The sequence below is a fragment of the Montipora foliosa genome, chromosome 13 (genome assembly GCF_036669935.1).
Source record: "Montipora foliosa isolate CH-2021 chromosome 13, ASM3666993v2, whole genome shotgun sequence".
NCBI lineage: Eukaryota > Metazoa > Cnidaria > Anthozoa > Scleractinia > Acroporidae > Montipora > Montipora foliosa.
In genome coordinates, this window is record NC_090881.1 from 12,481,489 (window position 1) to 12,493,988 (window position 12,500).

The 12,500-nt window shown below is 41.7% G+C and overlaps 1 protein-coding gene across 8 annotated transcripts in view; it reads left to right on the forward strand.

The window, feature by feature from the left end:
- LOC137984012 (NLR family CARD domain-containing protein 3-like) overlaps window positions 1–10,911 on the forward strand; it is an 86,648-nt gene extending 75,737 nt beyond the window's left edge. For all 8 annotated transcript variants that reach the window (XM_068831220.1, XM_068831222.1, XM_068831216.1 and 5 more), the window contains one exon: window positions 7,461–10,911. In XM_068831220.1, coding sequence (XP_068687321.1) covers window positions 7,461–10,390 — 2,930 coding nt within the window. In that variant the 3' untranslated portion in view covers window positions 10,391–10,911. The remainder of the gene's footprint in view (window positions 1–7,460) is intronic.
- The last annotated feature ends 1,589 nt before the right edge of the window (window positions 10,912–12,500 follow it).

The following is a 12,500-nucleotide window of genomic DNA, read 5'->3' on the forward strand; positions in this document are numbered from 1 at the left end:
TGCAATGTTCAATTCTCTTTCACCATCCGCAATCTTCCCTTATTATGCAACTACCTTGCACATGTTCAATTTTCCTTTGTTTCAAAGAGGCATGGTCTAGGAAATGAAATTCTGAAGAGAGTGACTTCCCACTGTCCATTTGTGATGTGAGTGAGACGAAAAGTCCAAAAGTGCTAGATTTTCTATCTAAGCGAGTAGAAAAATCATTTACCTCAAAACCGATAGAGGAGAGAATGCAGTCTCTTAGGGAGACGTATCACACATTCGAGATTTGCGAAATGATATATGTTCATCCACACGTGGATACATCAGTTTGGAACAAATTTTCAGAAGGGAAAAATGGTCTGGTTTAGGGCTTCAGGAACCAAAAGTCCATTGAGAAGACTGCTCAGATTCTTCTGGCCTTCAAAGAAGGAACCCCTAGACCCCAAAGATTTTCTGGGTCCGGGTCCTCTGTTCAACGTCAACTCTGTCATCGCAATGCTGGCTTCCAAGCGTTATTGAAGAGTTGAGAATGTCTGAAACCAGAGTTGATCAAGGGTTTTGATCAAGTCCTTGTGTATATCTTCGACATCAATTTCGCAGCTCCTCTTGGCCGACGATCTGTCTAAGAATCTGGACGACATCTCTAAAGCTAACAAAATATCTATAGAGATTACAGGACACAGAACAGAGTGGCGAAAAGCGCAAATGCAAATGCGTTGACTACACTCCAAAGGATAATTTTTAATACAGAAGATACCTGAGCTCAGCTGCTTGGGGCAACTAGGGGTGGTACAGTCCACGGTGCTGCTTGTCAAACGAGCAAATTCCAAACCAAAACACAAGATTCTCACAAAGACAAGTGGCCGTTGTAAGTGCCACTGACAATAATACTAATAATATACTAGCTGGCAATTTAGCCTTCAAAGTTGATGAATGGTCCAAGATCACATCTGATCCCCGGATTTTACTGACCATCAAGGGTTATCGTCTCGGATAAGAGACAACCCCGTGGTAATAAATGCTCCAACGCAACGCATTCTTTCCTCCGACCAGTGTGTTTTAATCCAATCTGAGGTGGGAATGTTAACAATTTGGCTCGAGAGATATAGCAGTGCTGTATTCAAGGACATCCTACTCTCTGCAGTGCACATACCAGGCCTGAATAATAGTAGAGTCGACTTGAGTTTGCGCCACTTCAACGACAGAATTGAGGTAAGTCCATCCTGCCGTTTTTGCGTGGCTTACTCACTTACTTATTGGGTATTCCTGATTCCCAGAGGCCCAGTGCATGCAAGGAGGGACAACATTCCATGTTCACTGATGATCACGCCTTTGTGGCCTTCCCAGTCATGGTACCCGGCAATGTTAGGAATGTGAGTCACCTGCCTGATCCTGCTTCTTAGATGGCTGAACCATCTGGGAAGCTCTACTTCTGCGTCACAAAAAATCGATTTCTTCCACTACGAGATCAACTCCAGTTAGACTCCTGGACTGTATCCGGGAACAGTTCAACGGTTAAGAATTCTCAGCTTGGTTTACGGAGGTTATCAGCCAATCCTGGTATACAGGCACAGAGAAACAGTGCAATCCAGCTAGGCGTGCATTGTGTAGCTGTTGCAGTCTGAAATCACCGGATATTTTTTAAGCCCCTGTAGAGGATTACCTGAATTTTCCCTACTGGGTATACGTTGATAGCAAAACCTACGGCACACTTGACACCTCCTGGTCAGCATTGTCTGCCTCTATTGAATTAGTCACTGGTCGCACGATTGGAACGCATCACTTGCTGTCAGGTTTTATGAAGGGAGTCTTCATGGGAAGGCCTCCTCAATCTAAATTCAGCACGACCCGGAATGTTGGCGTTGGGGTCACGGTTTACCTGAAATCCATCTCGCTTTCTTCATTACATAAACTGAAGGAATTGACACTGAAGGTAGCCACCTTATTTGCCCTTGCCACTGCCCGCTATTGGCATACCAACAGTGGTGTTCAACAACTTTGCATCCTGAGGAGAGAAAGGCCTACACCATTGTTCTAAAATATGAGGTCAAATGGTCCCATTTATAACTATTCTAACTCAGATGCGACTTGCAACTTCATGGCTCTTTCTATCTAGGTCAGTGGCTATGTCCATGCACAACTTGGGCCTGATTCTACTGACGCCCAGAAGGTTCCAGTAATATCTACAATTTATCATCATGTCCAGAGACCGACAACCCGTGGGATTGATTTGTCAGCCGTCATAAATGTTCGTTCCAATTGCGTCAACGATAAACAATTGAGAAATTCTTTCCATTCCATTCCAGTTAACAAGAAACACATAACACAAAACAATTATTCACGTTGGCTTGTTTCGGTCTGTCGCATCAACAATAGTTCTGGAGTAAAGAGCATGATCTGTTTTTGCCTTTTCTCATCTCACAGTTACATCCGCTAGTATAATAAAGCAATGGCGATTAAATTGTTCACTGTAGATCATGATATTGATGTTTTGGCAGTAAGTGAAACATGGTTTCATGATGATTACTACAATGTAGTGAATATGGGTACCCTGTGTGCTACTGGATAGAGATTCCTTCACAATCCTAAAGCTGTTGGGAGGGGTGGGGGTGTTGGTGTGCTATTCAGAGGTACTCTTCAGATTAACAATATCATCTGTGATACACGTAAGACTTTTAAACTCATGGGCGTGCGGTTTGGAAGTAGTGTTCATTTACGTGTGTTTGTTATCTATCAGCCACCTGACTCAACTTATGCGCTGTTTCATGAAGAGTTCTCCCGGCTACTGGAGACCACCCTAGCTGAGCACCCATAATTTTCATTGGTGATGTCAACCTTCATGTTGATGATCCAAATGACTATTATGCTAGACGGTTTGCTAATATCCTTGGAGCTTTTGATCTTAAACAGCATGTTAGAGTCATTACACACAAGGATGGCCACACCCATGACCTTGTTATCACTAGATAAGATGACTCTCTTGTACAAAATACAAGGGTTCATGATCCTGCTATTTCAGATCATCGAGGTATATTCATTGCAGTCTATTCCTGGAGAAACCAGTGTTTGCTAAGAAAACTGTTCAAACCATAGACTGCAGTCTATTGATATGAATAGTTTCTCCGAAGGCCTCATGAAGTCCCCATTGTTTAACCAGCCTCCTACAGACTTGAAATACCTTGTTACACTATACAATAGCATCTTGGTATCACTGATTGATAAACGCGCCCCTCTGAATCTAAGTGTTTAGCCATCAGACCGTCTGCGTCGTGGTATAAGCCTGAAGTGACAGAGGAGAAAAGAAAGAGACGGCGCCTGCAAAGGAAATGGCTTTCTACTGGTCTACTGATCGATCACGAAAAGTAAGTGTACCAATGTAGCGTCGTCAACAACCTTATTAATTATTTAAAGTCATCCTACTACACTTCTATTATCCAGGCTCACTCTAATGATCAAAAGGTCCCCTTCGAAGTTACTTAAGAAGAAAAAATCCAGATTTTATACCTCTGCACCGAGCAGTGATGTGTTAGCCAACCGTTTTGCTGACTTTTTCCATGAGAAAATTTCTACCATACGCCAAGACCTGCAAGCTAGATTACCATCACTTGACCAGACACCATATCCTGATGAAACGTGTTTTGCTGAACTCTGTATTTTTGACGCAGTTACTCATGAGGTAGTGAAAGCTTTTGCTTATAAATCGATCTCCAAATCATGCAGCCTTGGCCCATCACCATCTCACATTATCAATGGATGCTTTGACACACTTCTTCCTATTATAACCAGTATTGTAAATTTGTCGCTTTGCAACTGGCATTATGCCTGAGTCCTTGAAGCTAGCAGAGCTAAGACCATCTCTAAAGAAGCCTGGTGCAGATCATGAGGAGTATGCGAGTTTTCGCCCCTCATCAAATCTGCCCATCGTGTCTAAAGTTGTTGAAAAGGCTGCTGGCCACTGACCAGTTCACTCGGTATGTTTTGATCATCATCTGGACGCCATCCTATCTTCCATGATGTTCTCCACTACAGAACCTACTCAAGGTCACTCAGGTCAACCTCTCAGAAATTTATGCAGGTGGACCGCACATAAACCAAATCATATGGTGATGAGGCCTTTTTTATCGCAGGCCCGTGGTTCTCAATGAGCTCCCTTTACACATTAGGTTGTCTGATAGTGTTAGTAGTTTTAAAAAGGTCCTTAAGACCCACTTATTAATTTTATTTTAATTAAAGATTTTTATTTTTTTCGGATTTTTGTGACATTGTTCATTGAATTATAAATTAATACATTGTATGGTAATAAATTACAGTTATAAAGATTGTAAAGGGCTTAGGGCACTTAATGGTTAGGGGCTATAGAATAATTAACAATTATTCTTTACAATCTCGGTAAAGATTCTGCCACTATTCACCTCGATTTCAAAGAATAATTGTTAATTATTAGTATATACTCACGAAGTGATCTCTACAACATTTGCAGACGAAAACCATCCAAAGTCGATTTACATCTCAATTCATGCGAGGAAAACGTGCATGCGGCACAAAGCATGCGCGAAAGTGTTTACAGAAGCTTCAAACATGGAAAATCTAAACTGCCTTTCGTTAAAATCCTCGTCACGAAAAGCAAAATGGTCATTTAACACCATTTAACATTTAACATTTAACATCATTTAACATCATTTAACATTTAACCCCTTTTAACCGTTTAACCGTTAAACCGCGCACCGGTGGCTCAGTTGGTTGAGCACCGGGCTGTCACGCGGGAGGTCGCGAGTTCAATTCCGGCCGGACCGACACTCAGGGTCTTTAAATAACTTAGGACAAAGTGCTGCCTTTGTAACTACATCTGCAAATGATTAGACTTTCAAGTCTTCTCGGATAAGGACGATAAGCCGGAGGTCCCGTCTCACAAGCCTTCAATGTTAATAATCCTATGGGACGTAGAAGAACCCACACACTTGTTGCTAAGAGTGGGGCACGTAGTTCCCGATGTTGTGGTCTGTCTTCTGTTGTGTATCATGGTTGGGAGGGTAAAAAAGGGGCCGCAGTAATTCGCGGAAGCTGTTGTGGTGCTCTGCCAGCTTGACTGGCAAAGTTAATAAAATAAAAATAAAGTTTAAATCAGCGATCTAAATCGAAAGTCTGCTATAAAAAATTTTTACCGTTCAGTCAAAGCTTTCGAGGTTCATTTGAAATGGAAATTGTAAGTGCAGTTAGTAAAAGATCCACATGAAATGGCGGAGGTGAGCGTTGGTTTGTTATAAAACGACCAGTCTTCACGATTTCCTTGCAGCCGTCTGGAACTTTCTTAAACATTTTTTTAAATTCCTCGATTTCAGTAACAAATTCGTTTTGCTGGGCGACCAGCCCTAAAAAGTAGAATTACTCCGAGTGAAACAAATTGTTGGCGTGAAGATTGTTTAATTTTCAGCAATAATTATCTGGAAAAACGAAGTCAAACACTGGTTGGCAAAAGTATGAACTCTTCTCTTATCTTTGAAAACTTTCAGGCCAACTGTTGTGGCCCTCTTTGTATTCTGTATCCCAGCAGCATCTTGTATGCTCAATATTTCCGATTCAGAAATGCTGGCGAGTTTACGCCGGCCATTTCGTTTTGTTTCGGTCACTCGTTATTTACTTCATAGGCTGTAAATAATGCTCAATTACTCTGAGATAGCGAACCAATCAGATTGCTTGAAACACCAAGATCACTGCGTGAGTATATTTTAAATTCTATTATTTTATTCTTTTTTTATATCACTTTCTATATGTGACCCTTCATGCGAAAAGGGGGCCTATCCAAATTTCACGCTATGGCTATTTTCACGGTCCTCGCCGTGAAAGTGTTGAAAAAGGATTGGAATATGAGTGAAATTTCCCTCTCCCGCCGTGAAAAAGGTCACAATCACCGTGAAAATATTTCACGCCGTAAAAAAATGCCGTTATGTTTGAGAAATATTTCACGTCATGAAACAAAGCGTACTTCTTGCGCAAACATGAGTCTGTTACCCTGAACATTATTCCATCAAAATGTCACGCCACCTTCAAAAGGTTACTGCAAGCTTCGAAATCGGCCATCTCAATCAGCAAATTGCTAACTCGGGGTCCATTCGCACTTTTGTTTTCTTTTCTGTTGTGATTTCGGGAAAACAAAAGAAAAGAAAACGACAGAAAAAAAATTAGTAGACACCCTTCCAAATCGATGCTAAGTTAGATGCGCGTTTCTTATTTCGTTTCTCTGCTAAAAAGAAAGCAACTTTAGTTTGCCTGAATGGGTTTTAAACGTCGAATATTTGCAAAAGAATCTTCATAGTGGTCGGATCTTTACTAGAAAATCAAATGAATGAACTCAGTAAAACCATAACAGAAATCAAAGTGTCGCGTGCTGTCTGCAGTTTATTGGATCAGTAAAAAATTACATTCCCTTCCAGACGTAAGAAACAGTCGCGTTTGGCACCACAGAGTGGCAATGTTGGTGTAGCCAGAGATCATTCTCTGTAACTTCGTGAAGAGCTTTTATTCGCTTGCACAAAAGTGATTGGAATGAAGTGAAGTCATTACATTATGGAGCCATCATTACACCACGCCGGCCGGCCGACCGTTGTACTAGTAAATTACAAAGAAAACATATTTTTTCGCAATTACTATACCAGTAATTACTTGGACAGAACTCGTTTTTGGCGGTCCACTAATATAGGAAATCAAAGTTGGTTATAAGCCTGCGCCAAATTGTGCTGCAACAAAAGACCAAAGTCGAGGTTCGGGGGAATAATTTGCATTTTGTTTTGTTCTAAGGAAAGGAAAATGCAAATTATTCTCCTGAAGCTCGAGTGTGTTCTTTTGTTGCTGCACAATTCGAAACTAGCCTATTCCGCTGTGTTTATACTTTTTGATTCGTGCACTGGTGATGTGAATTTTCTGTGTTTTTGTGAACTGAATAAAGTTAATCTGCTGTGAACTGTTTCGTACTTACCATTGGCCTAAATCATCGCGTGTTTGGAAAAAATTAAAAAAAAAACTATCCACGACCGGCTGCCGTTCTTGTTTTCAAAAGAGAGGCAATCACTTTTCTTAAGACCCTAAATACGAGCGGAGATATGGCTTGAGCCATTCACGAGTTGGAAAATATCAAATAACGCAGCGTCGTTATATCTCCGCAAAACAACTGTATTTCTTCTGTATACACTCAGCGATTGCCTTCTCATGGCTCCTTGTTGTGAAGTGGCAATATTAAGAAACAACTAACATGCTCTATGTGATGGGTCGAGGTGGTCCTGAGGTTATTGAAGGCATCCAAGAGCGCTTAGAGTTGTCACAATCCGAAGTTCAATTTATATATGATTATCAGATATTTCACAATCAATTATAAGTACAGTCGACCTTAATAGCACTAAGGCGTAAGTATCATTGTCAAGTATTCAATGCTGGGAGAACAACGGCCATTTATTTTCAAGTAATGCGTTTCTCTCTTTCAGATGCTTTTGGGCCAGTGGCTGACTTTATCGACGTTATTCGACAACTGTACAAAGATCGTGAAGGATGGCTTTCACCATTCCCGTGGTGCGAAGAGTTTGGATTCCATCTTGACAACATTTTTACCAGGCTTAAAATGGTCAGCAGGAAAAAAGAACGAGGGGTAAAGACTGACTCCATTGTGAACATGTTGGAAATCTTCAAACCACACGAGGAATATTCACAACCCAAAAGAGTTTTGATTGAAGGACAGCCAGGCATGGGAAAGACAACCTATTGTAACAAGGTTGCTTACGACTGGGCCAAGAACTGTAAAGCTGAAGATTCGTTTCCTGATTTCCAAGTGTTGCTGTTGTTGAAATGTAGAGACATTACCTCTGACTTATGGGAGGCTATTGATGACCAGCTTTTACCGAAAGACATAAAGAAAGAAGAAACAGAGAAGTTCTTTACTTTCGTTCGGGACCATCAGTCAAAGGTTTTGCTGGTACTTGATGGATTGGATGAGTTGCCAAGCGATTATTTACCCTTATATAAAGAAATCATTGAAGGGAGAATGCTTCCAAACTGTTACTTAGTGGTTACAGCTCGCCACGAAGCTGGGATAAAAGTACGGAAATGCTGTCACACCCTGCTAGAGGTCGAAGGATTTACTGAAGACGCTGCTGAAGGTTTTATCCGAAGATATTTCAAAACCGATGAGCATCTGGCGAAAAGGCTCTTGGACAAGCTGGGCACAGACGCAAGCCTTAGCGGACTAACTGCAAATCCATTAAATACAGCCCTTCTTTGCCTCCTTTGCGAAGACTTCCAAGGAGACTTGCCGAAAGGTAAAACTCTGCTTTACCACGAAATAGTGCAGTGTGTGCTGAGAAGGTATAGGAAAAAGAAAGAATTACCAAACACAGACGAAGACCTAACACAATTATACCACGCTGAATTAAAGCATCTTGGTTCTATAGCGTGGAATGGCTTGCTCAATGATGAGATGTATTTCGACGACAGTGCATTCCGAACTGGTACCAGGAACTTAATACCTGAATTGGGATTTCTGTCGGCTCAGGCTGGACGCAGCAAACGAAGGCAGAGCTGCTGCTATGGGTTTCTACACAAGAGCTTTCAGGAGTTCTTTGCTGCACTTTATCTCAGTTGCCAGCTTGTCGATGAGGAAATTAATCCTGATGGCTTACTTGCTGACACAAGATATTTTAAGAAGTTTCAGCAGGTGCTCATGTTTACCTGTGGTATCATGGCTCAACGGTGTAAGGCAAAAGCCATGGCACTTATGGCAAGTATAGCAGGTCAAATTAACCAATCAAATGAGGAGGAAAGTGATGACTACCTATGGACTGCGTTGAATTGTATCAAGGAAAGTGGAAAAGAACAGGGTACCTTTGGAAAAGAATTGGCCTGTTTTCTTGGTTCGCTTCTTGAAATTCAGCGTATTTCGTGTCTACACAAGATAAGTGACAGTGGCGCTGCTATACTGTCTCACGCAATGGCAACAAACTCAACGGTGAAAGAGTTGGATTTGTCTTTCAACGGAATCGGTCACTCAGGTGCTGCTGCACTGGCTAAAGCAGTGGAAATCAATTCAACACTGACACAGTTGAATTTGTTTGCCAATGGAATCGGTGACTCAGGTGCTGCTACTCTGGCTAAAGCAGTGGAAATCAATTCAACGCTGACAGAGTTGGATTTGTCTTACAATGGAATCGGTGATTCAGGTGCTGCTGCACTGGCTAAAGCAGTGGAAATCAATTCAACCCTGACAACCTTGGTTTTGTTGAAGACTGGAATCGGTGACTCAGGTGCTGCTGCACTGGCTAAAGCAGTGGAAATCAGTTCAACGCTGACTAAGTTGGATTTGTCTTACAATGAAATTGGTGATCCAGGTGCTGCTGCAGTGGCTAAAGCAGTGGAAATCAGTTCAACGCTGACAGAGTTGGATTTGTCTTACAATGGAATCGGTGACTCAGGTGCTGCTGCACTGGCTAAAGCAGTGGAAATCAATTCAACACTGACACAGTTGAATTTGTTTGGCAATGAAATCGGTGACTCAGGTGCTGCTGCTCTGGCTAAAGCAGTGAAAGTCAATTCAACGCTGACAGAGTTGGATTTGTCTTACAATGGAATCGGTGATTCAGGTGCTGCTGCACTGGCTAAAGCAGCGGAAATCAATTCAACCCTGACAACCTTGGTTTTGTTGAAGACTGGAATCGGTGACTCAGGTGCTGCTGCACTGGCTAAAGCAGTGGAAATCAGTTCAACGCTGACTAAGTTGGATTTGTCTTACAATGAAATTGGTGATTCAGGTGCTGCTGCAGTGGCTAAAGCAGTGGAAATCAGTTCATTGCTGACAGAGTTGGATTTGTCTTACAATGGAATCGGTGACTCAGGTGCTGCTGCATTGGCTAAAGCAGTGGAAATCAATTCAACACTGACACAGTTGAATTTGTTTGCCAATGGAATCGGTGACTCAGGTGCTGCTGCTCTGGCTAAAGCAGTGGAAATCAATTCAACGCTGACAGAGTTGGATTTGTCTTACAATGGAATCGGTGATACAGGTGCTGCTGCACTGGCTAAAGCAGTGGAAATCAATTCAACCCTGACAACCTTGGTTTTGTTGAAGACTGGAATCGGTGACTCAGGTGCTGCTGCACTGGCTAAAGCAGTGGAAATCAGTTCAACGCTGACTAAGTTGGATTTGTCTTACAATAAGATTGGTGACTCAGGAGCTGCTGCACTGGCTAGAGCAGTGGAAATCAATTCAACGCTGACGCAGTTGAATTTGTTTGCAAATGGAATCGGTGACTCAGGTGCTGCTGCTCTGGCTAAAGCAGCGGAAATCAATTCAACGCTGACACAGTTGAATTTGTCTGACGATAAAATCGGTGACTTGGGTGCTGCTGCACTGGCTAAAGTAAAATAACTGACAGAGCTCTTTGGCCTGGTTGAACGTATTTTATACTAATTGTATTGGCCAGTGTCATAATTATTTTGAAATTAATCCTTCCCTGGAAATAATCAGTGTACCAAAAATCAGAGCCCGAAAGAATTGTTGCAATGTGTTAGAATTACTAGCATCTTTGAACGATATATTAATGTACCCAATTTAAATCTTGCGGGGTTAAGATCCTTTTTGTATGGAATTCGCATTGTGATATAGCATTCACATATGAATGATATCAAAATACTTAGAACAAAACGTTATGTCCTCAAAGGGTTTGAATTTTTAATGAAGATCCTTTTAACAATTGTACAGCAAACGGTTTTAATTGAAATGAAATATGCTTCATTACATGAAGTACACTTTGTAACATTTGGTTTTGTATGCATTCAAGGAAGTTCAAACGAAAGTCTCAAGTGAATGGAAAACCTACGCTTGGAAATAAGCACAGTGCTAATCCATTGTTGCGAGGCCACACTGCCTTAAAATGTCTGGCTTCGTTGATGTTAGTTTCTTGGATGTTTCTTGGGGGTCACACGATCGCAGATCACTTTTACTCTGCTCCCCGTTTAAACTGGTCGTGACTTCCGCACACACGCGTATACCCACCAAACACTTGCATCAGTTTGAAAATTACTTCCGCCCAGTTCGTCAAATCTTTGGTCTCCAACAACAGTCCTTCTCAGGACTCTCTACACACCTGGACGGGGCGACTTATTCATGTTCTTTCCTTTTTCATTCAGATGAAGAGTCATTTGTGAGAAAATTATCGGAGTCCCATTTAAAGGATCCCTAGTCAGCCACGCACGGCCATGTTTTTGTTGACATACGGGAGTTTTGGGGATAAATTACTCTGGGGACTTGACCAAACCCAAAATAATCGTGAGAAAATGCGAGATATTTTTATTCGCTCACCTATGTTTCTTTGACACCCAAGCAGTTGGCAATGAAAACAAGGCGAGATAGTTTCATTTAGTTTCATTCGTTGCTTGCGCGGTCCCTTGTAAGTAATGATAAGTAATGATCCATTTCCACTTAATGACATTTTGCGGAGAGCAAGTCATACATAAATAATCATATAAAATGAAATTCTAATAAAGATAGCTTATAATTCCATAGAAAACAGAATTATTTGGCCCTTTTGATGTTCCATGGAAAGAGATTACTTTAACAGTCACAGAATTCTGAATTTTCGGTTGCACCGAAAATGGCAACTGAAGAGTTGTGCGCGCGCAATGTAAAATGGGTCACTAGGGTCCTTTAAGAATTAGGGCACAAAGAAAACAAGGCAAAGCTATAACACCAGCCAGGAAAGTCTCGCATCCAAGGTGTAGGAAATTGAAGTGACAAATACAGTGAGCATGACGGCAAATGTAAACAAAATGGCACTTCAAAATATAAACTTGCATGCGCTGTTCATGCATAAGAGTGATGAGACCATGAGATAATTTTTTTTCTTATCACAAGCATCGTGCCTAAAGATTTAACGAAACTTAAAACACAGGATCACATCCTTTAATAAAATGTTAAGTAAAATCATCAGTTGTTACACAAAACTAAGGCACGTTACTGTTGATTATTGCTGGTCATTGAGCCCGCAAGATACCATTAATCCGTGAGGCTCAGCGCATGCGCGTTAGTCAATTGAGTAAACTCGCGGGGCAGTCTTGAAATACAGTTGAGTCATTTATTGTGGGTTTGTGTGCTCTTTACTGCCTTCAAGCAGCGCTTATATCAACGGATACACAAAGTGATGAAACATCTCGATATGTAACACATCATCGCAAGGCTTAACGTGCCTTCACTAGGCATAACTCACGGTCGCAAGCCATAACTCACCGTCCCATGGCGTAACTCACCATCACAAGGCGTAACTCACCATTACAAGGCGTAACTCACCATCACATGGCGTAACTCAGCATCACAAGGCGTAATTTCTCATCACAAGGCGTAACTGACCATCACAAGGCGTAACTCACCTTCACAAGGTGTAACTTACCGTCACAAGGCGTAAATCACCGTCAAAAGGCGTGACTTACCGTCACAAGGCGTAATTTACCATCACAAGGAGTAATTCACCATCACAAGGCGT